General features: G+C 36.9%; 1 protein-coding gene across 28 annotated transcripts in view; it reads right to left on the minus strand.

Moving 5' to 3' along the window:
• VPS13B (vacuolar protein sorting 13 homolog B) overlaps window positions 1-27530 on the minus strand; it is an 804527-nt gene that overhangs the window by 459418 nt on the left and 317579 nt on the right. For 25 of the 28 annotated variants that reach the window (XR_009740672.1, XM_061438325.1, XM_061438316.1 and 22 more), the window contains 2 exons: window positions 17576-17685; window positions 10526-10670 (listed from right to left, as the gene is read on the minus strand). Coding sequence is in view for 27 of the 28 variants with exons in the window: in XM_061438325.1 (XP_061294309.1) it covers window positions 10526-10670; window positions 17576-17685 (255 nt within the window). In the remaining variant the exon portion in view is untranslated. Of the gene's footprint in view, window positions 1-6375; window positions 8153-10525; window positions 10671-16611; window positions 16828-17575; window positions 17686-27530 lie in introns of those variants that run through there. The other 3 variants (XM_061438340.1, XM_061438342.1, XM_061438343.1) reach the window with 3 other exon arrangements.

A 27530-nucleotide genomic window follows, 5' to 3' on the forward strand; every position in this document is an offset into this window, starting at 1 on the left:
AAGCCCTCCCAGCATCAGAGTCTTCTCCAATGAGTCAACTCTTCGCATGAGGTGGCCAAAGTACTGGAGTTTCAGCTTCAGCATCATTACTTCCAAAGAAATCCCAGGCCTGATCTCCTTCAGAATGGACTGGTTGGATCTCCTTGCAGTCCAAGGGACTCTCAAGAGTCTTCTCCAACAACACAGTTCAAAAGCATCAATTCTTCAGTGCTCAGCCTTCTTCACAGTCCAACTCTCACATCCATACATGACCAAAAGAAACACCATAGCCTTGACTAGATGGACCTTTGTTGGCAAAGTAATGTCTCTGCTTTTGAATATGCTATCTAGGTTGGTCATAACTTTCCTTCCAAGGAGTAAGTGTCTTTTAATTTCATGGCTGCAGTCACCATCTGCAGTGATTTTGGAGCCCAGAAAAATAAAGTCTGACACTGTTTCCACCGTTTCCCCATCTATTTCCCATGAAGTGATGGGACCGGAGGCCATGATCTTCATTTTCTGAATGTTGAGCTTTAAGTCAACTTTTTCACTCTCCACTTTCACTTTCATCAAGAGGCTTTTGAGTTCCTCTTCACTTTCTGCCATAAAGGTGGTGTCATCTGCATATCTGAGGTTATTGATATTTCTCCCGGAAATCTTTGACTCCAGCTTGTGCTTCTTCCAGTCCAGCGTTTCTCATGATGTACTCTGCATATAAATTAAATAAACAGGGTGACAATATACAGTCTTGACATACTCCTTTTCCTATTTGGAACCAGTCTGTTGTTCCATGTCCAGTTCTAACTGTTGCTTCCTGACCTGCATACAAATTTCTCAAGAGGCAGATCAAGTGGTCTGGTATTGCCATCTTTTTCAGAATTTCCCACAGTTTATTGTCAGCCACACAGTCAAAGGCTTTGGCATAGTCAATAAAACAGAAATAGATGTTTTTCTGGAACGCTCTTGCTCTTTCCATGATCCAGCAGATGTTGGCAATTTGATCTCTGCTTACTCTTCCTTTTCTAAAACCAGCTTGAACATCAGGAAGTTCATGGTTCGCATATTGCTGAAGCCTGGCTTGGAGAATTTTGAGCATTACTTTACTAGCGTGTGAGATGAGTGCAATTGTGCGGTAGTTTGAGCATTCTTTGGCATTGCCTTTCTTTGGGATTGGAATGAAAACGGACCTTTTCCAGTCCTGTGGCCACTGCTGAGTTTTCCAAATTTGTTGGCATATGGAGTGCAGCACTTTCACAGCATCGTCTTTCAGGATTTGGAATAGCTCAACTGGAATTCCATCACCTCCACTAGCTTTGTTCGTAGTGATGCTTTCTAAGGCCCAATTGACTTCACATTCCAGGATGTCTGACTCTAGGTCAGTGATCACACTATCGTGATTATCTGGGTTGTGAAGATCTTTTTTGTACAGTTCTTCTGTGTATTCTTGCCAGCTCTTCTTAATATCTTCTGCTTCTTAGGTCCATACCATTTCTGTCCTTTATCGAGCCCATCTTTCCATGAAATGTCCCCTTGGTATCTCTGATTTTCTTGAAGAGATCTCTAGTCTTTCCCATTCTGTTGTTTTCCTCAACTTCTTTGCATTGTTCGCTGAGGAAGGCTTTTTATCTCTTCTTGCCATTCTTTGGAACTCTGCATTCAGATGCTTATATCTTTCCTTTTCTCCTTTGCTTTTTGCTTCTCTTCTTTTCACAGCTATTTGTAAGGCCTCCCCAGACAGCCATTTTGCTTTTTTGCATTTCTTTTCCATGGGGATGGTCTTGATCCCTGTCTCCTGTACAATGTCACGAACCTCATTCCATAGTTCATCAGGCACTCTTATCAGATCTAGGCCCTTCAATCTATTTCTCACTTCCAGTGTATAATCATAAGGGATTTGATTTAGGTCATACCTGAATGGTCTAGTGGTTCTCTCTACTTTCTTCAATTTAAGTCTGAATTTGGCAATAAGGAGTTCATGGTCTGAACCACAGTCAGCTCCTGTCTTGTTTTTGCTGACTGTATAGAGCTTCTCCATCTTTAGCTGCAAAGAATATAATCAATCTGCTTTCGGTGTTGACCATCTGGTGATGTCATGTATAGAGTCTTCTCTTGTGTTGTTGCAAGAGGGTGTTTGTATGACCAGTGCATTTTCTTGGCAAAACTCTATTAGTCTTTGCCCTGCTTCATTCCGTATTCCAAGGCCAAATTTGCCTGTTTTCCAGGTGTTTCTTGACTTCCTACTTAGGGCACACTAAAAAATGTATAAATTACATTTTTTAACAGAGCCTATGATTTACATGAGGGCTCCTCATATGAACACTTGCAATGCCAGAAATTCAGGTATGCATTCGTGCCAAGTGAGTAGTGCAATTATCAGACATATCCATAAAAGATCATCATCAAGTGATCAAGGGATGTTCATGAAACATAAAAATCAAATGTTAAAAATCTAGTCTATAGTTAGGGCCATCTGGACGATGGCTAAAATACCATATGATCATCTGACAACTATTGGAATCCTTTAGCAAAGTAAGCTTACAAATTGTCTCATTATAAATTACTGCCCAGAATAGCACAGAATAGTTTATTACCCAAGGTAGCACAGAAACAACATATGAGTTAATGTGAATATTAAGTAGAATTTTAAAATCTACACACTGCTAATATTTTCCCCACGAATTTCAGTTTTACAAATAAATTCTCTTACAAAGTAAAAAAGGGAAAATAGCACTTTAATAAATGTATATTTCATTAAGTTCTCTGATTACTTTTTGAATAATATTTTTATTTTATTTTAAACATACTTCATTAGATAAACTTCATTTTATTTTAAACCTTTCTCTATTCTACAAGAGGAAAATTTTTGAGATCTACATTTTACTCCTGAGACAATAAAATCAATTACACATTATGCATTAGTGTGTATTCTCACACTTTAGTATTTTCCTATGAAACTAAATATCTAATTAATCACAAAGGAACAGAATTTTATGCTGAATGACATGATTAAAGTCAGCAACTTCTAATATACATAAATCCACAAAAATATATTTCTTGTACTTGAATACTAATTCCATACTATAATTAGGAACATATCTGCTCAACATTCAAGCTTAATCATATTAAGGATGACTTAAGGAAATGGCAACCCACTCCATTACTCCTGCCTAAAAAATCCCATGGACAGAGGAGCTTGGTGCAGGCTACTGTCCATAGGGTTGCAAAGCGTCAGGCACGACTGAGCGACTTCACTTCACTTAAGCAGATTTAGATGAATAACTATATTGGTGTGCCCCATTTTACTTACATTCAAAAATTATTACAAAATTAGAATCCAGAGTATATCAGCACCTTCAGGAGCACCTAGTATTAGCAAAAATTAGAAATGTCCCTCCTTAAAACCATCCTACAAGTTATACTGCCTTGGATAGAATGATTTTTTAGATGAAGGAATTTCAATCTTGGAGTAAAATGTTAAACTGATAAACTAATAAAAAATATTTAGCAAAGTGTAATATCATGTTGTATTTTCTTATAAGGAGAGTATTCCTTGTATGTGAAAACCAAGGAGCTTGCCTTGAAAAAAGTATACATTTACTAATCTGTTACATTCTCTGAAGCAATGCAAGGAAACCAGTACTTATCCTGCATCAATACTTATTTGCAGAGACAATTAACTAAACTGACATATAATGATATATACTTTATCTTCTTACCTCTTTCTCAGAGTAAGCGGAAATTCTCTGTTAAATCTTATACCTGCTTATAAGATCTTATATTCTACTTTACCTGTAATCTCACTGTATAAATTATTATAAACTTTACTGTAGCTCTAATTTTTTCTTCTCTTCCACTTGCCTCACTATAACTATTGACATACCCAAGTTTCAGTACAGTCAGATTTCATGAAAGAGTGGTATACAGAGACTGTCTCTACATATTCAACTTCCATTAATTTGCTAAAAACTAAAGCTTCTCTGGCCAACAAACATTGGCCAATTAGTTTTTCACCTTCATTGTTCTTGGTAGTATTTAAGGAGTCAAATTAAAAGTCCTTCTATTATTTTAACTGTGTACTTACACAGTTGCTAAGTCGCTCAGTAGTGTCCGACTCTGTGCGACCCCATAGATGGCAGCCCACCAGGCTCCGCCATCCCTGGGATTCTCCAGGCAAGAATACTGGAGTGGGTTGCCATTTCCTTCTCCAATGTATGAAAGAGAAAAGTGAAAGTGAAGTGACTCAGTTGTGTCCGACTTTTAGCGACCCCATGGACTGCAGCCTACCAGTCTCCTCCGTCCATGGGATTTTCCAGGCAAGAGTACTGGAGTGGGGTGCCATACATGTAAGATGAAAATGGCTAGTATTTTTTAAAGAGCTATCATTTATGAAGGACACTGTTTTTTAAAGTTTTCATCTCCATTACAGACATCAGACAATTTCATCAAGAGTTCCAAATTAATGTTCATAACATTTCCAAAACAAAGGATAGACAGATGTCATAACTTTGAATGGTTTCTTTGTTTTGAAGAATACACAGATTCTCTAGAAGATTATTTAGAATTCTGTGATAATATCTTCATGAGAAACATGCTTTTATTCTGACTTGGCCTGCCCTACGTGCCTATCTCACTGCAATTGAGCTGTTCTGCTGTCAACACATCTCCAGCCATCAAGTACATGTTCCCCCTGCAGCCAACTACTTAAGTCAGTTTCACTGAGACTGGAAAAGGATGTGTGCTTCTTGATAAATAATTAAAAAGCAAAATCAAACCCAGTGCAGTATCACCAAACCTTGGTGTTCACGTGCCAGAACTGCTACATAATGTGTATGCTGTGTGTGCGCTAAGTTGCTTCAGTCGTATCTGACTCTTTGTGACCAAATGGACTGTCTGCCAGGCTCCTCTGTCCATGGGATTCCCCAGGCAAGGATACAGGAGGGGGTTGTCACTTCCTTCTCCATGGGATCTCCCTTACCCAAGAATCGAACCTGCATTTCTTGTGTCTCCTGTGTTGGCAGGTGGGTTCTTTACCACTAGCACTACCTGGAAAGCCCTCATAACTTGGGGATGAACTTAAGACCAACTTTGGACCTTAGGTTGCAAATACAAAAACAAAAAGATTACTTTAATAAGAATTCAGGCATAACAGAGCTACTTGTAAAATTCAGTTAAATAATTAAAATGTGCATTTCACAACACTGTGAATAAACATTCTCCTCAACATATGATGGGGTTATGTCCTGATAAACCCATCATAAAGTGAAAATATCTTAAGTTGAAAGTGCATTTAATATACCTAACCTACTGAACTTCAGAGCTTAGCCTAGCCTATCTTAAATGTGCCCCAAAGACTTGTATTAGCCTACAGTTAGGAAAAATTATCTAACACAGAGCCTATTTTATTATAAACTGTTGAATATCTCATGTAACTTATTAAATAGTGTACTGAGAGTAAAAACCAAAATAGTTGTATGGCTGTCAGTCTATTGGTTCTTTACTCTGGCGGTTAGAGAGCTGACTGAAAGGTGTGGCTTACTACCCCTGCCCAGTATTACCAGAGTATTCTACCTCACATTGCTAGTCTCGAAAAAGATCAAAATTCAGATTCAAAGTACAGCTTCTACGTAATGCATATGGCTTTCACAGTATCATAAAGTTGAAAAACCTTAAGTCAAAAACTATTGTGAGTAGGGTACCGTCTCTGTACTTAACACAACTAAACTGTACACTTAAAAAGGTTAATATTAAGATGGTAAAAGTAACACAAAAACAATAAGAAAAAAGGTTTGTAAAAGTATACGAAAAACTTAACAAATTCGTTACAGCTTATGATACAATGTAAATAACAATTAAAATAGTGGTAACTACATTTAGAAGTAGGTACACATTTTTTTGGGCTCCACAACCACTGTAGATGGTGACTGCAGCCATGAAATTAAAAGACGCTTACTCCTTGGAAGGAAAGTTATGACCAACCTAGATAGCATATTGAAAAGCAGAGACATTACTTTGTCAACAAAGGTCGGTCTAGTCAAGGCTATGGTTTTTCCAGTGATCATGTATGTACATGAGAGTTGGACTGTGAAGAAAGCTGAGCGCCAAAGAATTGATGCTTTTGAACTGTGGTGTTTGAGAAGACTTGAGAGTCCCTTGGACTGCAAGGAGATCCAACTGGTCCATCCTAAAGGAGATCAGTCCTGGGTGTTCATTGGAAGGACTGATGCTGAAGCTGAAACTCCAGTACTTTGGCCACCTCATGTGAAGAGCTGACTCACTGGAAAAGACTCTGATGCTGGGGAGGGATTGGGGGCAGGAGGAGAAGGGGACAACACAGGATGAGATGGCTGGATGCCATCACCAACTCGATGGACCTGAGTTTGAGTGAACTCCAGGAGTTGGTGATGGACAGGGAGGCCTGGCGTGCTGCAATTCATGGGGTCGCAAAGAGTCGGACACGACTGAGCAATTGAACTGACTGACTGACACATATAAAGGACTCAATTTTTTAATTAAAAGCAATATAAGAATTGTCTACTCTAATTTACAATAAAATAGAAAAGTATTGTTATTTTTATTTTGTATTGGGATATAGCCAGTTTAAAATGTTGAGATAGTTTCAGGTGAACAGCAAAAGGAATCAGCCATACATATACATGTATCCAATCTCCCCCACCCTCCCCCATCCAGGCTGCTACATAAGACTGAGCAGAGTGTCATGTGCTATATCCTAGGGCCTTGTTGGTTATCCATTTTACATAGCAGTGTGCACGTGTCCATTCCAAACTCCGTTAATATCCCTTCCCCCAACCCTCCCCGCAGCAAACGTAAGTTTATTCTCTAAGTCTATGAGTCTCTTTCTAGAAAACAGAAAAATTTGAAACATAATTCTAAGCAAAGAAAATGATTAACAGAGCACTCAACCAAAACGAGAATATCAACAAGGTTTCCAGAGAACCGAAAATGGTGGGCATCTAAAGAGCACGATACATTGGTCATAAAGTAGAAAGGTTATATCCAGAGCTTTTTACCACCTATACATGCCCACAGTTCATAAACAAGGCAAGCCCAGGCATTAGTGTGATAACTGCTAATTGTATGGCTTCCCAGGTGGCATAGTCATAAAGAATCTGCCTGCCAATGCAAGAGATGTTGGGTTTGATCCCTGGGTCAGGAAGATTACCTGCAGTAGGAATTGGCATCCCACTCTGGTATTCCTGCCTAGAAAAAATTTCATGGACAGAGAAAGTTAGTGGGCTATAGTCCATGAAGTGGGAGAGTCAGATTTGACTAAACCACACATATGCACACACACAATTTTTATGCTAGCTTGAGTAGCTGGAAATACAGACATCATTAACTACAATGATACAAGGATATGGAAATAAAGGGTTCCAGAGATGAGGGAACACTAAAGACAGTAAATGCAAATATCCATATCCACAACTCAAATGCAAAGAACCACAACTAAAATGCAAAAGTTCATATTTATAATTTGAAATAAAGAATATTGTATTTGGTTGATCACACGGTAGTTTTATTTTTAGCCTTTCAGGGGTGCTCCATACAGTACTCTTGCCTGGAAAATCCCACGGATGGAGGAGCTTGGTGGGCTGCATTCCATGGGGTCGCTGAGAGTCGGACATGACTGAGCGACTTCACTTTCACTTTTCACTTTCATGCATTGGAGAAGGAAATGGCAACCCACTCCAGTGTTCTTGCCTGGAGAAAATAAGGGACGGGGGAGCCTGGTGGGCTGCCGTCTACGGGGTCGCACAGAGTCGGACGTGACTGAAGTGACTTAGCAGCATACTGTTCTCCATAGTGGCTGCAACAATTTACATTCCTACCAACAGTGTAGGAGGGATCCCTTTTCTCCAGCCCCTCCTCAGGATGTTACTGCGTTGTAGACTTTTTCAAGGTGGCCAATCTGACCAGTGTGAGGTAATATCATATGATCCAGTAATCCCACTCTTTGGCATATATCCAGGGCACAATTCAAAAAGATAATGCACTCCAATGTTCACTGCAGCATGTTTATAATAGCCAAGACATGAGAGCAATCTAAACGTCTACTGACAGAAAAATGGATAAAGAAGATGTAGTACATACTTACAATGGAATATCAGCCATAAGAAAGAAGAAAATAATGCCATTTGCAGCAAGGCAGATGGACCTGGAGATGATCATCGTTAGTGTTAAGAAAGACAGGGAAAGACAAATATTGTATGATTTCACTCATATGTGGAATGAAACAGAATTTTTAAAAAATGAGATAAATGGATTCATTTATAAAACAGAAATAGACTCACAGATTTTGAAAACAAGTTTATGCCTCCGCAAAGGGGCAACGTGTGGGAAGAGGATAAACTAGGAGTTTAGGATTAACACACATAATAGACCCCCACAAGGACCTGCTATATATAGCACACGGAATTGTAATCACTATTCTGTAAATAACCTGTATGGTAAAAGAGTCTGAAAAAGAATGATTATATGTATATGTATAATTGAATCACTATTTAGTACATGAGAAACTAACATCTGAAACACTGTAAATCAGTTATGCTCCAATAAAAATTTTAAAATACATTAAAAATTTTTTTAAAAGAATAATGTGTTGTTTATGTTTTCAGACTCTAAAAAGTAATTACTGATGAGAGATTATGATCAAGGTTTTTCTTAAAATATTAATTCCTTGTAATTAAATGGGAAAGTGTAAGAAAGCAAAAATGGGGCTTCCCAGGTGGCGCCAGTGGTAAAAGAACATGCCTGCCAGTGCAGAGGACTTCAGAGACACAGGTTCAATCCCTGGGTTGGGAAAGATCCCCTGGAGAAGGGCATGGCAACCACTCCAGTAATCTTGCCTGAAGAATCCCATGGACAGAGAAGCCTGGTGGGCTACAGTCCACAAGATGGCAAAGAGTCAGATACAACTGAAGCAGCTTAGCACCCACAAGAGAGCAAAATAAACTTCAGATATTAATATCATTCATGAATTGATAGACAACTGATGAAATGTGAATTTATCTATAAAACTTCTCCATGCACAGTAAATATTTTCTATATAGTTCTATGTCATGCAATTTCATATAAATAAGTATTTTCTATCATCTTTACTCATCCTTAACAATTACTTTAATTATTATGTGGCTTAAAGAACTGGACTAAATATAGTAAAGCAGGAGATTAATATGCATTATAAAATTAAACTTATCAATTGATACTTAATGGACATTTACTAACAGCTGATATTTATAAACCGTTATGTAAATTACCAGATCAAGCGATTTAAAGTACAAAACTTAGCATGGTATCCAAAGGAAATGTCTAATTTTATATTAAAAAATCAATTCAAGTTACAGACCATCTTCCTATGATACAAAAAATAAGCATAGTCATTTTTTATCAATTGGTAAAGAAAGTCTCAACAGAGCAAAAGGCCTGTGAATACTGATAGGAGAAGTCGAATGATTCCATAAAATAAATATAACATACTATTTTAAGAAACAGAACACAAAGTAATAGCTACGAATAAACTCCACAAAAATGTATGTTAGTATTTTTACTGTTGTTGTTTATAAATATGGTAAGGAAACTAACTTTTCGTATAAACAAACACTAGCGTGAACCTTCTTGTGTATACCATCATATTTTAAATTCACCAAGGGCAGCGATAATGTCTTATTAATATTTCTACCCTCAAAATTACTTACAACAGGGTCTGGCCCATTATAAATACTCAATAAGTGTTTTTTTATTATTAAAAATATAAAATCTTTTTTATATGGTCAGGGATATATGAGTTACATGGAATAAAGCTGAATATCTAAAGGATAATATTTGAAATTTAAAACACTACTTGAAATCACCAAGTGGGTTTTTTAAATTACATAAAAGGAAATAAAAGATAATGTTTTATGGAAGAATATTTATGCTTTATATTTGCATAGCTCATATAGCTAACAAAGTAAGCAAAGGGGGAGGAAAGAGGATTGAGATGTAGGGTGGACTGCAAGGATTCATTTTAAGAAGAAACATATTACTGGGAGATGATTCTCCAAGGGTCTCTTGTTTTTGCCTGTTTTACAAGTAGAGGCAGAGAGTACCTTTGTTTCCAGTGCTATTTTCAAGGATATCTGCACAGTGTACAGCTTTAGAAAACAAACATATTGTCTTTCACCTGAGCAAGCAGCAGATTTGCTTACAATCCTACAAGATGCATATGCAGCCGTCCTCCCCCAGAGAAAATGCAGGCATAGCTTTTACCCATTTAAAGCTTAAGGTTTCCTTCCTGTAACATAATCCACTTTATACAGGTATCACTTACCCTCTTCGTGCCAACCTGAGGGAATAAGGCTTAGGGCAGGGACACACACACAAATGCTAATATTTTGGTAAAACTGTTAATGCTATAGATAATAAAGTCTTTTGTCTCTATTCCAGGAGTCTTGTGTCTTTGGTCAGCATTCATGAAAATATGGCCTGGATAACTCCTTAGCTAGGAGGGAAGGTGAAATCACAGATCCTTTAGAGTTTTGACACATACCTGTTACAGTTTTTGTTTTTACAGGGCTGCTGGCATACTCAGATGCCTGATATGACTGTTGCTTTGCCAAGGGTGCACTTCCAACAGACACCTCATCCTCTTTCCTTCTGCTAATTGGCATAACAAGAGGAACAGCAATTACAGGCTGTTAAAGAGAGTCAAATGAAAAACTGAATTATTTACTATTTCTTAAGTATAAACATAGCATCACTGAAGAAAGTCCTTCACAAGTTGGGGTTAATGCTTTACTATTCAGTATTATTTTTTTAATCAATAACCACCCATAATCTCCACCTTCAGAGATAACCATCATTAGCATTTTCCCCTCCATGTCCACATATTTTGTTTTCAACTGAAGTATAATTGAGGTACATTTTATTTTACTTTATGTGCACAAGACAGTGAGTTAATATTTCTGTACATTACAAAATGATCATCATGATATGTCTAGTTATCATCTGTCACCATACAAAGATACTCTGACATAACGGACTCTATACTCCATGCTATATACATGGGGTTTTATTATTTTAAATCAATCAATCAATCACTCTTGCCCTCCCTTTTCATCACTGTCTCTCTCACATATACCCACAGGGACACTTCACAATTTCAATTCTCAATCAGAATTCTGCACAAAAACCAAGAGCACTTGGAAGTAATTAAAATTTAATGTAAATTTTAGTAAGTAGTATAAAGATAACATGGCAGAAGCAAATTGAAACTAAAATTAACTTTGAAAATTATGATCACTAGAAAATGAAAAGTTATCCTTATAAAATCATATTCAGGGAAATATTTCTATAAACTGATTATGTCCACTATTAATAAAGACAGCCCAACTTTGGGGAGAATTGCTAAAAATCTCTATATTTTGTCTTACAAAGTGATATCCACAGCATATTTAGAAAGCACAGAAAAACATCTATAGTTAGAGAAAGCTGGAAAACATTATGATCTTATATTGAATGCCTGAGTGCTGATCTCGACAATAAAGCAGCTGTTTCATCTTTATTCACTGAAATAAAGTCTGATGTTACTGCTGATGACGCCCAATACAATCTTGTCAGATTTTTGGCAACAAAAAAAAAAAAGGTATTTTTAAGTTTGCTGTAGGATCAAAGATCAACGTTGAACTGAGTGGAAAACAATCATCAAATGTTGGGTTTCAGCCACAAATTGAGAAGGAAATTGCAGTTTGGGAAACAACAGATGATAACTGTGATACAGCTGCATCAGATGATGAATCTGGAGAGGGCTGTTAGGCAGCAGTGTGATCTAATGTTACGCTGTTACATCCACACTTTTACAGATCCAACGTCAAGCTTCACCAACTTGATGATTATTTAATATTGCTTAAATTATAAATTAATATTTCAATGAGAACATATGCACATTATATAACCATATGATATAATAGGAAAAAGCCAAATCATGTTACAAACTATTACTTTGATTAAAAGGACAAGACAACTGATAAACACAAAATGAAAAAATTACATGCATTGTGGGAAACATCACAACACAGAATATCTACTTTCCTGTTAAGTATTTAGTCAAACTGATAATATTTATACAAATCTAAAAAGGAGATAGTATTTAACACCTAGATAAGAAATAGTGAGTCTAAATGTACTGATCTATAAAATAAGGGGGTGGAGATGTCTACTAGAAAATCTCTTTATGCTCTAACATTTAGTGATTTCATAATCCTTTGAATTTCCTGGCCATCATTTATAAGCATGGAATATGATGAAACACTCTAAGAAGTTACAATCAAGTTTAGAATCAAAATTAGTATATGAGAAAAATTATGTGCTATATAGTGTGATATTTAACTCATGCACAATAGTTGAAGATAAGACTAATGGAAGCTATGGTATTGTAAATACCGAACAACAACAACAAAATCTTTTATGTTCGTGGTTGAGACTCTGGGTGCAAGCTTCCCTGATGGCTCAGTGGTAAAGAATTTGCCTGCCAATGTGAGAGACAGGGGTTCAACAGATTACATATAGTATATAAAATATGTAAAATATAATATATATATATATATATATATGCAGGGTAGATTGGGACAAATATAAGTACTTTCATTTTGCATATGTCCTTAGGAAGTTGATTTTTATACTAAATATAATTTTGAGACTTTCATACTAAAAGCTATTTAATAAATTTTAACAATAAAATAATACATTATGTGAACGTGCCATGCTTTATTTACCTACTGCATTAGAGACAGTCATTTAGGTTGTCTCTAGTTTTACACCATTGCAAACAATCATGCAGTAAGAGGCTTATACATGACTTCACAGGCTCATATAAATGTCACTATAAGAACACAGCTCTAACAAAAAGTGGAATTTGGGGGTTATAGGGTACAGTGATGGGTAATTTTATTAGATACTGCTAGATTTATTAATTTTCACTCACAAGAGTAGCAAATGAATTCATCCATTTTCTACATTTTCACTAGTTCTGAAGTTATTGAAACTGAACAATAAGATCACAGGGTTCAGCTATACTATTCTCTCAATTCTCCATGTGAAAGAAAATGTAAGACTAAAATACTAGATTAAAAGCATTTTAAAAAGTATATTTTTGAGATATGCTAAACTGTAGCAAAATAGGAATACTATAAAGTGCTGATGAAAACAGACTGTACACCAATTCTGGACTCAAACTGGCAGTATAACAAAAGCATTAAAATATGCTAAACCACATGCCTGAAACTACTACACTTCTAAAAATATATTCTAAGTGAATAATTAAAGAAAAATGCAAATATAGAAATGTTTATCTCAATATTATTTGCATCTGTGAATGAGGACTGGATATTTGTAGTTTTAAATGAAATGCAATAGCATTGAAATTAGAATACATACACATATATATATATATATGAGTGAAAGTCGCTCAGTTGTGTCCAACTCTTTGCGACCCCATGGACTATATGGCCTGCCAGGCTCCGTCATCCATGGAATTCTCCAGGCCAGGATACTGCAGTAGGTAGCCATTCCCTTCTCCAGGGGATCTTCCCAACCCAGGGATCAAACCCAGGTCTCAAAGAATTGCAGGCGAATTCTTTACCAAATGAGCCAGGGAATATTTAACTAAAATCTATTTATAAAACACAGTAATAAAAATAAATATCTTTGAAGGTGCTTGGTATCAAACAAACATTAGTTTACTTAGGCTGCTAGAACAATAACTGGCAATCATGCATATCTATGGTGAAATGGAGATAATCACATCAGTTATAAGATAACCAATGAAAAATTTATAATTCAATGAAATATTATTCAGACTTAAAAAAGAAGAGTCTTGATATTTGTGACAACAGGGATGGACCCTGAGGCCATTTTGCTAAGTCAGATAAAGAAAGGCAAATAACCACATTTATATGTGGAATCTAAACAAAATAAAACAAAACAATACAAAAAAAAACCCCAACACATCAAATTCATACATACAGAAAAGAGAAGGCAATTGCCAGAGACAGAGGGGTTGGGGAGAAGGGGGTATAATGAGTAAAGGCAGTCCACAGTACTAACTTTCAGTTAAAAAACATCATGAATAATATCAGGACTACAGTTAATGCGTGTGTGTGTGTGTGCGCGCACAAGCGCGTGCACACTAACGACTCATTCATGTCACCTCCTTGCAACCCCATGAACTGCAGCTTGCTAGGCTCCAATATCCATGGAATTCTCCAGGCAAGAATATTTGAGGGGTGGCCATTTCCTTCTCCAGAGTTAATGATATGCATTGTATATTTGCAAGTTAAATCTTCAATGTGCAAGAGTAAATCTTCTCATCACAAGGGAAAAAAATGTTAACTATGTGTGGTGATGGATGTTAACTACACACACAGTGGTGATCATTTTGTAATATACGCAAATAATGAATTATGTTGCTATCTGAAATTAATATAATGTTATATGTCAATTGTACCTCAGTAAGAAAAACGTTTACAAATTTTTCTCAAATCATCCCTGTCATTATTCTTAATTTCTCCATTACCCATATTTTTTATTTTGTTAAACTTTCTAAAATCCAAGTCTATATTAGTTTCCTATACTTCATCTGAACCCTTCAGGATAAAGTTTTACCATTACAAATATAACATTTAAACGTCTGGTTTACAAAAAACCAAACATTTACCATTAAAATAAAATATTTTATGAATTGGCTTTCAATTTCTGCTACTCTCTATAAGAACACCTGGCTCATGCCTGGAAACACTGAAGGCTCCTTTCTTGCCAAGTTACTCCATGTTCTTTGCCTCTGCTGATAAACTTTAGTTGAGAATGATCTTTTTCTGGCTTGCTCTTATGATACTCATCTCAATTGTCAATTTCCTCTTTTAACACCCACCCTTCACCTGATATGTTGCTTTTATATTTTCATGTCCTCCAGTAAATACATCTAACACAGCAATTATACTAAGCACTTTGTGTGGATCTGGAACCTGAGAATACAAAGGGCTATTACACCAAGGGACATATGTATCCTGGATTTTTATATCTATAGGGGAGGGAGGGCCCGAACCAATTCTCTATGGATACAAGGGAGGTACTAAGAAGGGGGTTACTGCTATATCTCTTCATATTCTTAAATACACTAAATACCTCTAGAGGAAGGAATATTCTCAGCCATGAGTTTCATTTCTGTAGCCCCAGTACCCAGTATATTGGACTCAATTCTGTAACTACCTGATAAAAGGAGGAGCTTCTCCGGTGGCTCACATGGTAAAGAATCTGCCTGCAATGCAGGAGATGTGGGTTTGATCCCTGGGTTGAAAAGATGCTCTGGAGAAGCGAATGGCTACCCACTCCATTATTCTTACCAGGAGAATCCCATGGACGAGGAGCCTGGTGGGCTACAGTCCATGGAGTCACAAAGAGGTGGACACGATTGAGTACTAACACCTTGATTTTTCACTTTGATAAAAGGAAGCATGAAATGGGAGAGGGATGGTAGAAGTTTCAAATGAAATTAGGACAAAATGAAAAGAAAAAAAAAAACTTAAAAAAATGCTTCTTGAGACATACATTGCACATTTTTAGTTCAGCTTTTATATTCTTATGTAAATATGAAATTATACATTTTTTCCTATCAGCTAGCTTTAAGTTTCTTCAGAAAAAAATACAAAGCTACTCCAAGTAGAGTATTACAAAACTTCAAATAAGTCAATGGGAAAATACAATTCAATACCACATAAATTTGGCCTCAAAAATTCTTCAGTTTAGTTCAGTTGCTCAGTCGCGTCCAACTCTTTGCAACCCCATGATTCCCAGCATGCCAGGCCTCCCTGTCCATCACCAACTCCCGGAGTTCACCCAGAAGCACATCCATCGAGTCAGTGATGCCATCCAGCCATTTCATCCTCTGTCGTCCCCTTCTCCTCCTGCCCCCAATCCCTCCCAGCATCAGAGTCTTTTCCAATGAGTCAACTCTTCACATGAGGTGGCCAAAGTACTGGACTTTCAGCTTTAGCATCATTCTTTCCAAAGAAATCCCAGGCCTGATCTCCTTCAGAATGGACTGGTTGGATCTCCTTGCAGTCCAAGGGACTCTCAAGAGTCTTCTCCAACACCACACTTCAAAAGCATCAATTCTTCGGCACTCAGCCTTCTTCACAGTCCAACTCTCACATCCATACATGACCACAGGAAAAACCATAGCCTTGACTAGATGAACCTTTGTTGGCAAAGTAATGTCTCTGCTTTTGAATATGCTATCTAGGTTGGTCATAACGTTCCTTCCAAGGAGTAAGCGTCTTTTAATTTCATGGCTGCAATCACCATCTGTAGTGATTTTGGAGCCCAGAAAAATAAACTCTGACACTGTTTCCTCATCTATTTCCCATGAAGTGATGGGACCGGATGCCATGGTCTTCGTTTTCTGAATGTTGAGCTTTAAGCCAACTTTTTCACTCTCCACTTTCACTTTCATCAAGAGGCTTTTTAGTTCCTCGTCACTTTCTGCCATAAGGGTGGTGTCATCTGCATATCTGAGGTTATTGATATTTCTTCCGGCAATCTTGATTCCAGCTTGTGTTTCTTCCAGTCCAGCGTTTCTCATGATGTACTCTGCACAGAAGTTAAATAAGCAGGGTGACAATATACAGCCTTGACGTACTCCTCTTCCTTTTTGGAGCCAGTCTGTTGTTCCATGTCCAGTTCTAACTGTTGCTTCCTGACCTGCATACAGATTTCTCAGGAGGCAGGTCAGGTGGTCTGGTATTCCCATCTCTTTCAGAATTTTCCACAGTTTATTGTGATCCACACAGTCAAAGGCTTTGGCATAGTCAATAAAGCAGAAATAGATGTTTTTATGGAACTCTCTTATCTCAATAATAAGCATCAGTTTATTCATCTTTAAAATGGGAATGATAAAACCCACCTGTCAGAATTATACTTAATATAACATACAGAGCTACATTTAAGTATTCTGGGGACCATAATTAGCCCCTCTCAATCCAGGGATCAAACTTGGGTCTCCTGCACTGCAGACAGATTCTTTACCATCTGAGCCACCAAGGAAGCCTAACTTTGTAATTTAGACACCTTTTAAATAAACTCATACTGCAAGTCTTTCACACCAACCATACCAACACTAGGGTTAAGCACACTCAATACATGTTTGTTGAAAAAAAATCTACAGATGAAGAAAGAAATACAGAGACGATGAAAATGAAAGCTAACACTTCGTGAACAATTCTTATGTACCCGAGAACATATATATACTCTGAGAAAAAATATGTAGGCACTATGAGGGAAACTAAGTCAGTAAAATAGGCCTATCTAACCTGTTTTCTCTAAAGTATCTCCTTTACAAGCAATTGTAGAGCAAGTCCCTTTAACATTCAAGCAAGTGTATTTTGAGCTGTAATTTCTTCTATAGAAATTAAAGAGCCAAATTGCTTGAAACAGATAGAGTAGGGGACAGAAGAATTCTGGTACCTCCATAAACAAATCAAGCTAAGAAATATATAACTTTATTAAATAAGAAAAAGGTATTTAGAGAATTATAAAAACTTCTCACCTGCTGCATATGTTTACTGCTTCGCTTCTGAGGTTGATAAATGAGCCAGGTGTATAAGATAGGGTCAATATTAACTGCTAGTCCTTGGACATTACAAAGGAGTACGGCACCTAAAATACAAGATTTTTAAATTATTCCTCCTAAAAACAATAAGCTTGATATCATTTTACACCTATTGCAGATAGCCATAATAAAAAGAGAAACAACAATAAGTGTTGCAAAGGATGTGGAGGAATTATACCTCCATACATAGTTGGTGGGAACAAAAAATAGTGCAGACCATTTGGAAAGCAGATTGGTATTTCCTCAAAAAGCAAAATAAACAGTTACTGTGTGTGTGTGTGTGATAGTCGCTGAATCCTGTCTCTTTGTGACCCCATGGACTGTAGCTCACCAGGCTCCTCTGTCCATGGAATTCTCCAGGCAAGAATACTGAAGTGGGTCGCCATTCCCTTCTCCAGGGGATCTTCCCAAATCAGGGATAGAACCTGGGTCTCTTGCATTACAGGCATATTCTTTAAAATCTAATCTACCCACAGAAGCTCATAAAGTTACAATACGACCCAACAATCATATTCCTCGGTATATCAACAGAACTAATCAAATATCCATGAAAAACCTGTCCACAAATTTTCATAGCCACATTATTCACAACAGCCAAAAAATGGGAAAACATGAATGTCTAAGAATCGCTGAATGGATAAACAAAATGTAGTAGAACCACAGAATGGAAAACTATTTAACCACAAAATGGAATGAAGTACTGATACATGTTATAACATGAATAAGCCCTGAAAACATGCTAAGTGAAATAAGCCAGTAACAAAAAGTCACATATTACACAACTGCGCTTACATGAAATGACCGGAACAGGGAAAACCATAAAAGAAAAAGTATATCAATGCATGCCAGGGCTAGGGGAGAAAACAAAGGGAAACAAATGCTAATAGAAAGGTGGTTCCCTGGAGAGTGATGAAAACATTCTAATCAGAAAATGGTGATTGCTGCACAACTTGCAAATACACCAAAAACCACTAAATTATGTACTTTAAAATAATGTGCTTTATGGAATGTGAATTATAGCTTATTAACTGTGTATTTGTCATTAAAAATATAATAAACTATTTTATTACAGTTTTTTATTATAAAATCATAAACTATTTTCTAGGGAAACAGCAGTGTCTATATTGGCCATGAGAATGGAATATTATCTCCTTCTTTTGTTTATATTATAGAACTAAAGGAAGCATCATTATAACCACTTAATAAATCACTGTAAATTACAGCTTTAAATGTTCAGAAGCAAAGAGAGAGAGCTGTCTAGATGAAATGCAGGCTAACAGTCTGACATAAAACACAAAGCTGCAGTGTAACAAGTTTCTATCCCATCCTACTAACTAAAACATTTTTGTCCTCTGATAAAAGTAGCTCACATAAACTTAACTAAACTAGAATGTCCCATTCTTAATATATGTGGGGCAGGTCATGTATATCTGTAAATAACATAGTAAATTTCTTTACATATTTTTTTATAAAAATAGTATTAGCTCCATTAGGACGAACAGAATATGAAGGAAAGAATATGTCAGTTTTGCCCTCAACTCTATCTTCAGCATCTAAAAAAAGTACCTGCCTCATGGTAGGAGCGGAAAAAAGAAATCACAATAAAGGGTAGATAGACAGGTTAGTTGAAAAAAGTCCATGTTGAAAAAGTTATGTTGAAAATGTTTAAAATACTAAAGTATGGAATCATGATGAAGAACTATTAGAAAGTATTAGCAAAGAACATATTTTAAAGAAAAATGGAAAGTAGAGAAATGACAGATTTAGCTGTTGAAGTAAAAAACTCATTATTGTTGGTTTTGGTGTTTAGTCAAAGTCCTGTCCAACTCTTTGCAAACTCATGAATTGCAGCCCCCAGGCTCCTCAGTCCATGGAAGTCTGGAATACTGGAATGTGTTGCCATTTTTCTCCAGGGGATTCTTCCCACACGAGGAATGAATCTTCATCTCCTGCATTGGCAGGCGGATTCTTTACCACTGAGCCACCAGGGAAGCCCCCCAAAACTTCATGGAATTCTCCAGGCCAGAATACTGGAGTGGGTAACTGTTCCCTTCTCCAGGGGATCTTTCCAACCCAGGGATCGAACTCAGGTCTCCTGTACCGCAGGCAGCCCAAGAATACTGGAGTGGGTAGCCTATCCCTTCTCTAGGGGATCTCTCCAATCCAGGAATTGAACCTAGGTCTCCTAGCTGATCTACTAGAAAAGCCCCCTAAAACTCATTGAACAGGTTAAATAACAGATTAGATATGTGAAGAGAAAATTGATAAAATAGAAGAAATACAATAATTTATAATGTATCAGAAATAGAAAAACAAAAGAAAACAAAATGATATTAAGAGATAAGTGAGTAAGAAGAACAAGCATATATCTAATTAAATTCCAGAGTAACCAAAAAATGAGAAGAGCCAATACTGATAAAAATTAATTACTGAGAATCTTACATAACTGCCAAGATATATGTACATACATAACTGCCTCACACCTAAGAAGTCCAATGAACCCAGACTGGATAATCAAAAATAAACCTACATTAAACAAACAAAGAAGAAACAAAACACTAAAGAAAAAAGAAGATCAGAAAAGAATCCTAAATAGAAACATCTCCTGAGGTGTAAAAAAGCAAATAAACTGACTCAACTTCTCAGCACATATTCAATGATATTTATTATATTTTACTTCAAAACAACTTCATGTATACCAAGTGTTACAAATAAAAGATGATAAAGAAGAAAAAGAATAAATTGATTTTTAGATGTAAAAGTCAACTTTTTTATTTTTTGCTTTTATTTGCATTTATTTTTTGCAGCATTTATTTCTGGGCCATAAGTTTTCATTTCTTCAGTTTTTTCTGGGATATCTTTGTCTTCTATGAAACCTTCTCTTCTGGTTTAGAAACAATTTGATCTTTCTCAGTAAGGATCACCTCAGTGTGGAAGGGATAGCTCATGTATGGGTTGATCTGACCATGAGCTCTGTAAGTCCTGCGCCTGTATCTTTGAGGCTCTGTTCACCTGGATGTGCTCAATGACCAGAGAATCTACATCTAAGCCTTTACGATCAGCATTACTCTCTGAATTTTTAAGCAAAGGCAGTAAAAATGTAGTACTCTTTTTGGGTCACCAACCCTGTGTCCAGACCCACTGTTTGGCCTGTGCACACCTACCAACTCTAAGGAAAACTCATTGGACAAGTCAAGTAGCAGATAAGCTATAGGTGAAGACAAAATTAATAAAATAGAAGAAATACAGTAAGATAATTTAGAATGTATCTGAAATAGAAAAATAAACCAATCAAAATGGTGTTAAGAGATAAGAGAATAGAGTAAGAAGAACACTCATATACCTAATTAAATCCAGAGAGAGGAACCAAGGAATGAGAACAGGCACCAGAAGGAATGGCACACATGGCTGCTTTAAAGCAATATCCTTCAGATGCTTGGTGGCTTCTCAGATATGCATACGTTTAATGGCCTGGGCAGTTTCACGAGTGTTCTTAAAGTGAACATGAAGATGTGAACCTCTTGATTTGCAAGATTTAGGGTAGTTTTCTGGGTTAAGCAGAATAGCATATCATTTGTAGAGGTCACCTCGAGCCACTAACCAGAAAAGAACTCAGGACAGTTTTGCTCTAATAGCATACTTTCACCACCTAATGTGAAGAGCAGACTAATTGCAAAAGACCCTGATGCTGGGAAAGACTGAGGGCAGGAGGAGAAGGGGACAACAGAGGATTAGGTGGCTGGATGGCGTCATCAACTCAATGGATGTGAGTTAGAGCAAACTCCAGGAGATAGTGAAGGACAGGGAAGTCTAGTGTGCCACACACAGTCCATGGGGGTCGCAAAGAATCAGACATGACTGAGCAACCCAACAACAACAAAATACTATACATCTCAAGTACAAGCCATGTACAAACTTTTTCAAAATTATGATAAAAATACAGAGAAAAATCTATATAAACAAAGCAGTTATAAATTTAAAAGTATACAAACTTGAGAAAAAACTAAATTACGGAATTATAGAATTATCCTTATTAGGCAAGTTATTTTAATAGTCTTTTCATATGCCCTAAAAACTGAACAGGTTGAGTAAATGTTTAAAAATTTTCCCAGTAAGTTATTAGCACATCTTTAAAAAGGGAATGATAGAGAAAGGGAAAGGAAAACAAATGAAAATAGATACATTTTTTCACATGGACAATTAATTTTGAAAGTCTTACTATATTATAATGAAAAAATTAAATACTTCACCCACAAATATTCATGTTACACAACTGCATTATACCAAAAATGACTAAATGACAAAGAGCCAGGCTTCAACTTCATGAGTGCTAAACACGTAATAAAAGAGAACAACTTATTAATTTAACAATTTAGTTGAAACTATAAATTAGAGATAACATTCTTTTACATTTAAAGGGATATTTTTATATTATATTCAATTTATGAGACAAGACCTTTAAAAATAAAACACAAGTTTTACATATAAGTGTGCAGACAATTAGTCTGATACTGAGTTGACTCAGAACAGATGCCCCATACATCACTAAAACTTGGCAATATATTATTCTGTTTAATTTTAGCCTGGGAGACAACTAATGAGAAAAGTGTGCTTTACTCCTCTGTTCACGACCCAAATGGCTCACTTATACACATTCCATTCAGGCTTCACCAATTAGTTAAACCAAGGCACCACTGTCATTTTCAGTTACATCCTAAGCTAAAAATGAGAACTGAAATAAGGGTTAGAGACCAAAGTTGCAGAGCATGAAATTAAACATACATGCTTATCAGTAACAGAAACCTTGCCAACCAATGAGACTGTCTTGCAAAATATCAAGTTATTAATAGGAAAAAGTACTTTACATTTATCATGAACCAATGAATGACACAAAAACACAGACATATTAATCTTCATCTAAGTTTAAGTAGCTAAAACTTACTATTTTTTTCCCATGAAACTCATCACTGACTCAATGGACATGAATTTGAGGAAACTCTGGGAGAGAGTGAAGGACAGGGGAGTCTGGCATGCTGCAGTTCATGGGGTTGCAAACTCAGACAGGACTTAGAAACTGAACAACTACAATAATAAAGAACACTTCAGATTAATATGGCTCTTAAGAAATTGTTACCCTGATTTGTAACAGTAATTTCAAAACTTTTGACTACATAATTAAGTAAACAATAAGGGAAGAATAACTACTTCAAAAACAAGGGTAGGGAATAAAGGCAAGAGAGAATCAGACACTAAAAAACAACAAGGCAGGGATGAGCTGCCAACTACTGGCAACCTTATCCAAGATAGCAGTCAAATTTAGTGTAAATGAATCGTAAGATTTTTAGATGTGTGTATGATACCTCATGTTACTTAATAAATATTTCCCTTTCTCATAGGATACAAAAATCACAAGAGAATTCTATCTCATTGTAACAATAAGAGGAAGCCAGGTAACCTATCAAAGCTTTTCAACATTCACTAGACAGATTTTTATGAACAGAAATCATAAAAGTGAAAGGTGCCCCTCATAGGGCAAAAGGAATGAATATGGCTTTTATACCTGAGAAAGCAATAAGAGGAGGAGAAGAAAAGAAGGAAACAACTGAACTTTTAACAAATATATAAAGAGCTAGTTTGAGACAGACTGACACTTTAGGATCTATGAAAACAGTAGAAACAAGAGTAATCTACCCAAATGCCACCCTTTTTCAATAAGCCTTCATCAAATGCTAATAAGAAAAACGGGGGATGGAACTTGAGAGACAAGAAAGATCCCACAAAGTTTCAGGTGCATGGAGCCTGAGGAAGTCAGGGCAAAGAAAGAAAACTCAGAGAAATCTTCCAGCCACTCTAAATATTTCAGGGAGAACCAAGCAAGGCAATCTGTGCTAGAAGAAATGAAGATACCTCCCAACAGGGATTTCTCAGGATTGCATCTGGTAACATGAATGCTGCCTTTATAGAGAATATTTGGAAGAGGAGAGGACCCTCTGGCCAATCTTTGAGAGCAGGCGCCAGTCCCTACCCACCACGAAGTCAACACAAGCCCCAGGACAAACCTCACCCACCAGGGAGCAGACAGCAGAAGCACAATGAACTATGACCTTGCAGTCTGTGGAAAAGGGACAACGAACACACTAAACTAGACAAAATGAGGCAACAGAGAAATATGTCTCTGTAGAAGGAGCTAGGTAAAAACACACAAGACGAAATAGAGGAAGCAGGCAATCTATGCAGGTTTCCTAGGTGGTACTAGTGGTAAAGAACCCACCTGCCAATGCAGGAGACATAAAAGACATGGGTTTGATCCCTGGGTTGGAAAGATTCACTGCAGAAGGGAAGGGCAACCCACTCCAGTATTATTGCTTGGAAAAGTCCAAGGACAGAGAAACCTGGCAGCCTATACTCCATGGGGAAAGAGTTGGACACGACTGAAGCGACTTAGCACACATGTACACAGGCAATCTACCTGAAAAAAAATTCAGAGTAATGACAGTAAAGATGATCCAAGATTTTGGAAATAGAATGTATGCATGATCAAGAAGATGTAAGAAATGTTTAATAACGACAAAAAAGAACTAAAAAACAAATGAACAGTGATGACTAACACAATCACAAATGAAAAGTACAAAAAGGGAATCAATAGCAGAATAACTGAGGCAGAAGAACAGATAAATGGCATGGAAGACAGAATGGCACAAATAACTTCTATGGAGTAGAATAAAGAAAAAAGGAATGAAAAGAAATAAGGACACTCTCAGGGATTTCTGGGAGAAATTAAATCTACCAATATTCAAATTACAGGGGAACCAGAAGAAGAAGGTGAACAAGAGAAAAGGTCTGAGAAAATATTTGAAGAGATTATAATCACAACCTTGCCTAAAATGGGAAAAGAAATAGTTATCTAAGTCCAAGAAACACAGAGAGTCCCATATAAGATAAACCCAAGGAGAAAGACACCAAAACATATATTAATCAAACTAAAAAAAAATTAAACACAAAGAAAAAATATTAAAAGCAGCAATGGAAAAGCAACAAAAAACATACAAGGAAATCTCTGTAAGGTTATCAGCTGATTTTTCAAAAGAAACTCTGTAGGCCAGAACAGAGTGGCAGGATTTTTTTTTAAGTGATAAATGGGAAGAACCTACAACCATTCTTACTCTACCCAGTGAGGATCTCATTCAGATTCAATGGAGAAATCAAAAGCTTTACAGACAAGCAAAAGCTGAGGGACTTCATCACCACCAAACCAACTTTACAACAAATGTTAAAGCAATTTCTCTAAGTGGGAAACACATGAGAAGAAAAAGACCTACAAAAACAAACCCAAACGAACTAAGAAAACAGGAACATCAGTTCAGTTCAGTCACTCAGTCATGTCCAACTCTTTGCGACCCCATGAATCCCAGCACGCCAGGCCTCCCTGTCCATCACCAACTCCCGGAGTTCACTCAGACTCATGTCCATCGAGTCAGTGATGCCATCCAGCCATCTCATCCTCTGTCGTCCCCTTCTCCTCTTGCCCCCAATCCCTCCCAGCATCAGAGTCTTTTCCAATGAGTCAACTCTTCGCATGAGGTGGCCAAAGTATTGGAGTTTCAGCTTTAGCATCATTCTTTCCAAAGAAATCCCAGGGCTGATCTCCTTCAGAATGGACTGGTTGGATCTCCTTGCAGTCCAAGGGACTCTCAAGAGTCTTCTCCAACACCACAGTTCAAAAGCATCAATTCTTCGGCGTTCAGCCTTATTCACAGTCCAACTCTCACATCCATACATGACCACAGGAAAAACCATAGCCTTGACTAGACGGACCTTTGTTGACAAAGTAATGTCTCTGCTTTTGAATATGCTACCTAGGTTGGTCATAACTTTTCTTCAAAGGAGTAAGCGTCTTTTAATTTCATGGCTGCATACATACCAATAATAACCTTAAATGTAAATGGATTAAATGCACCAACCAAAAGACACTGGTTGACTAAATGGATACAAAAACAAGACCTGTATATATGCTGTCTACAAGAGATCTACTTTAGACCTCAGAACACAGGCAGGATGAAAATGCGAGGATGGAAAAAGATACTCCATGCCAATGGAAATTCATAGAAAACTGGAGTAGCAATACTCATATCAGACAAAATAGACTTTAAAGGCTATGATAAGAGACAAGGAAGAACACCACATAATGATCAAGGGATCAACCCAGTAAGAAGATAACAACTGTAAATATTTATGTACCTAACATAAGAGCACCTCAATACATACTGCTACTGCTAAGTCACTTCAGTCACGTCCAACTCTGTGCAACCCCATAGACGGCAGCCCACCAGGCTCCGCCGTCCCTGGGATTCTCCAGGCAAGAACACTGGAGTGGGTTGCCATTTCCTTCTCCAGTGCATGAAAGTGAAAAGTGAAAGTGAAGTCGCTCAGTCATGTCCAACTCTTTGTGACCCCATGGACTGCAGCCTACCAGGCTCCTGCACCCATGGGATTTTCCAGGCAAGAGTACTGGAGTGGGGTGCCATTGCCTTCCCCTCCTCAATACATAAGGCACATGCTAAAAGCCACAAAGGAGAAATCAACAGTAACACAATAAAAGTGCGGGACTACCTCCCTACTAACACCAATGGACAGATCATCCAGACAGAAAATTTATAAGGAAACCCAACCCTTAAATAACACATTTGACCAGAGAGATTTAATTGACATTTACAGGACATTCTATCTGAAAGCAACAGAACACACTTCCTCTAAAGTACACAAGGAACATTTTTCAGGAGAGATCACATACTGGGTCAAAAATCAAGCCTAGGTAAATTTAATAAAACTGAAATTGTATCAAACATCTTTTCTGATCACAAAGCTATGAGATTAAAAATCAGTTACAAGAAAAAAAGTGTAAAAAACAAAAAGACATGGAGGCTGAATATGCTACTAAATAACCAACGGATCACTGAAGAAATCAAAGAAATTAACAACAACAAAAAAACGAGAAACAAATGACAATGAAAGCACAATGACCCAAAACCTATGGGATAACCCAAAAGTAGTTATAAGAGGGAAGTTTATAGCAATAAAATTCTACCTCAAGAAACAAGAAAAATCACAAATAAACAAACTATCCTTACATCTGTTTTAAGCAGTAATGTCCAACTCTATGCAATCCTATGGGATACAGCCTGCCAGGCTCCTCTATCCATGGGATTCTCCAGGCAAGAACACTGGAGTGGGTTGCCATGCCCTTCTCTAGGGGATCGTCCCGACCCAGGAATCGAACCCACATCTCTTACATCTCCTGCATTGGCAGGAGGATTCTTTACCACTAGTGCCACATAGGAAGCCTGGGAACGTAGATACAATGAAGAATTACTCAAACATATTTGGCAAAGCTAATACAACATTGTAAAGTTTAAAAATAAAATTAAATTTAAAAAAAAGAATTAAATAATGATATTTGCAGAGATGTGGATGCTCCTAGAGACTGTTTAACAGAGTGAAGTCAGAAACACAAAAACAAATATTGAATAGAATCATGTAAATGTGGAATCCAGAAAAATGATAGAAATGAATTTATTTGCAAAGCAGAATAAGACACAAATGTAGAAAGAAACCTGTACAGATAACCAAGGGGGTAAGAGGAGTGAGATGAATGGGAAATGAAGATCAACATATGTACTCTATATCTATAAAGCAGACAATTAATGAGACCTAATATATAAAGAACTCAATTAAAAACTCTGTAATGACTTTTATGGAAAAACATTCTAAGAAAGGGTAGATATATGTATAACGGATTCACTTGCTCTACATCTGAAACTAACACAACATTGTAAAGCAACTATACTCCAATAAAAATTAAGGGCATACACACTGAGGAAACCAGAAGGGAAAG

This window comes from Bos javanicus, chromosome 14 (assembly GCF_032452875.1).
Source record: "Bos javanicus breed banteng chromosome 14, ARS-OSU_banteng_1.0, whole genome shotgun sequence".
Classification (NCBI taxonomy): Eukaryota; Metazoa; Chordata; class Mammalia; order Artiodactyla; family Bovidae; genus Bos; species Bos javanicus.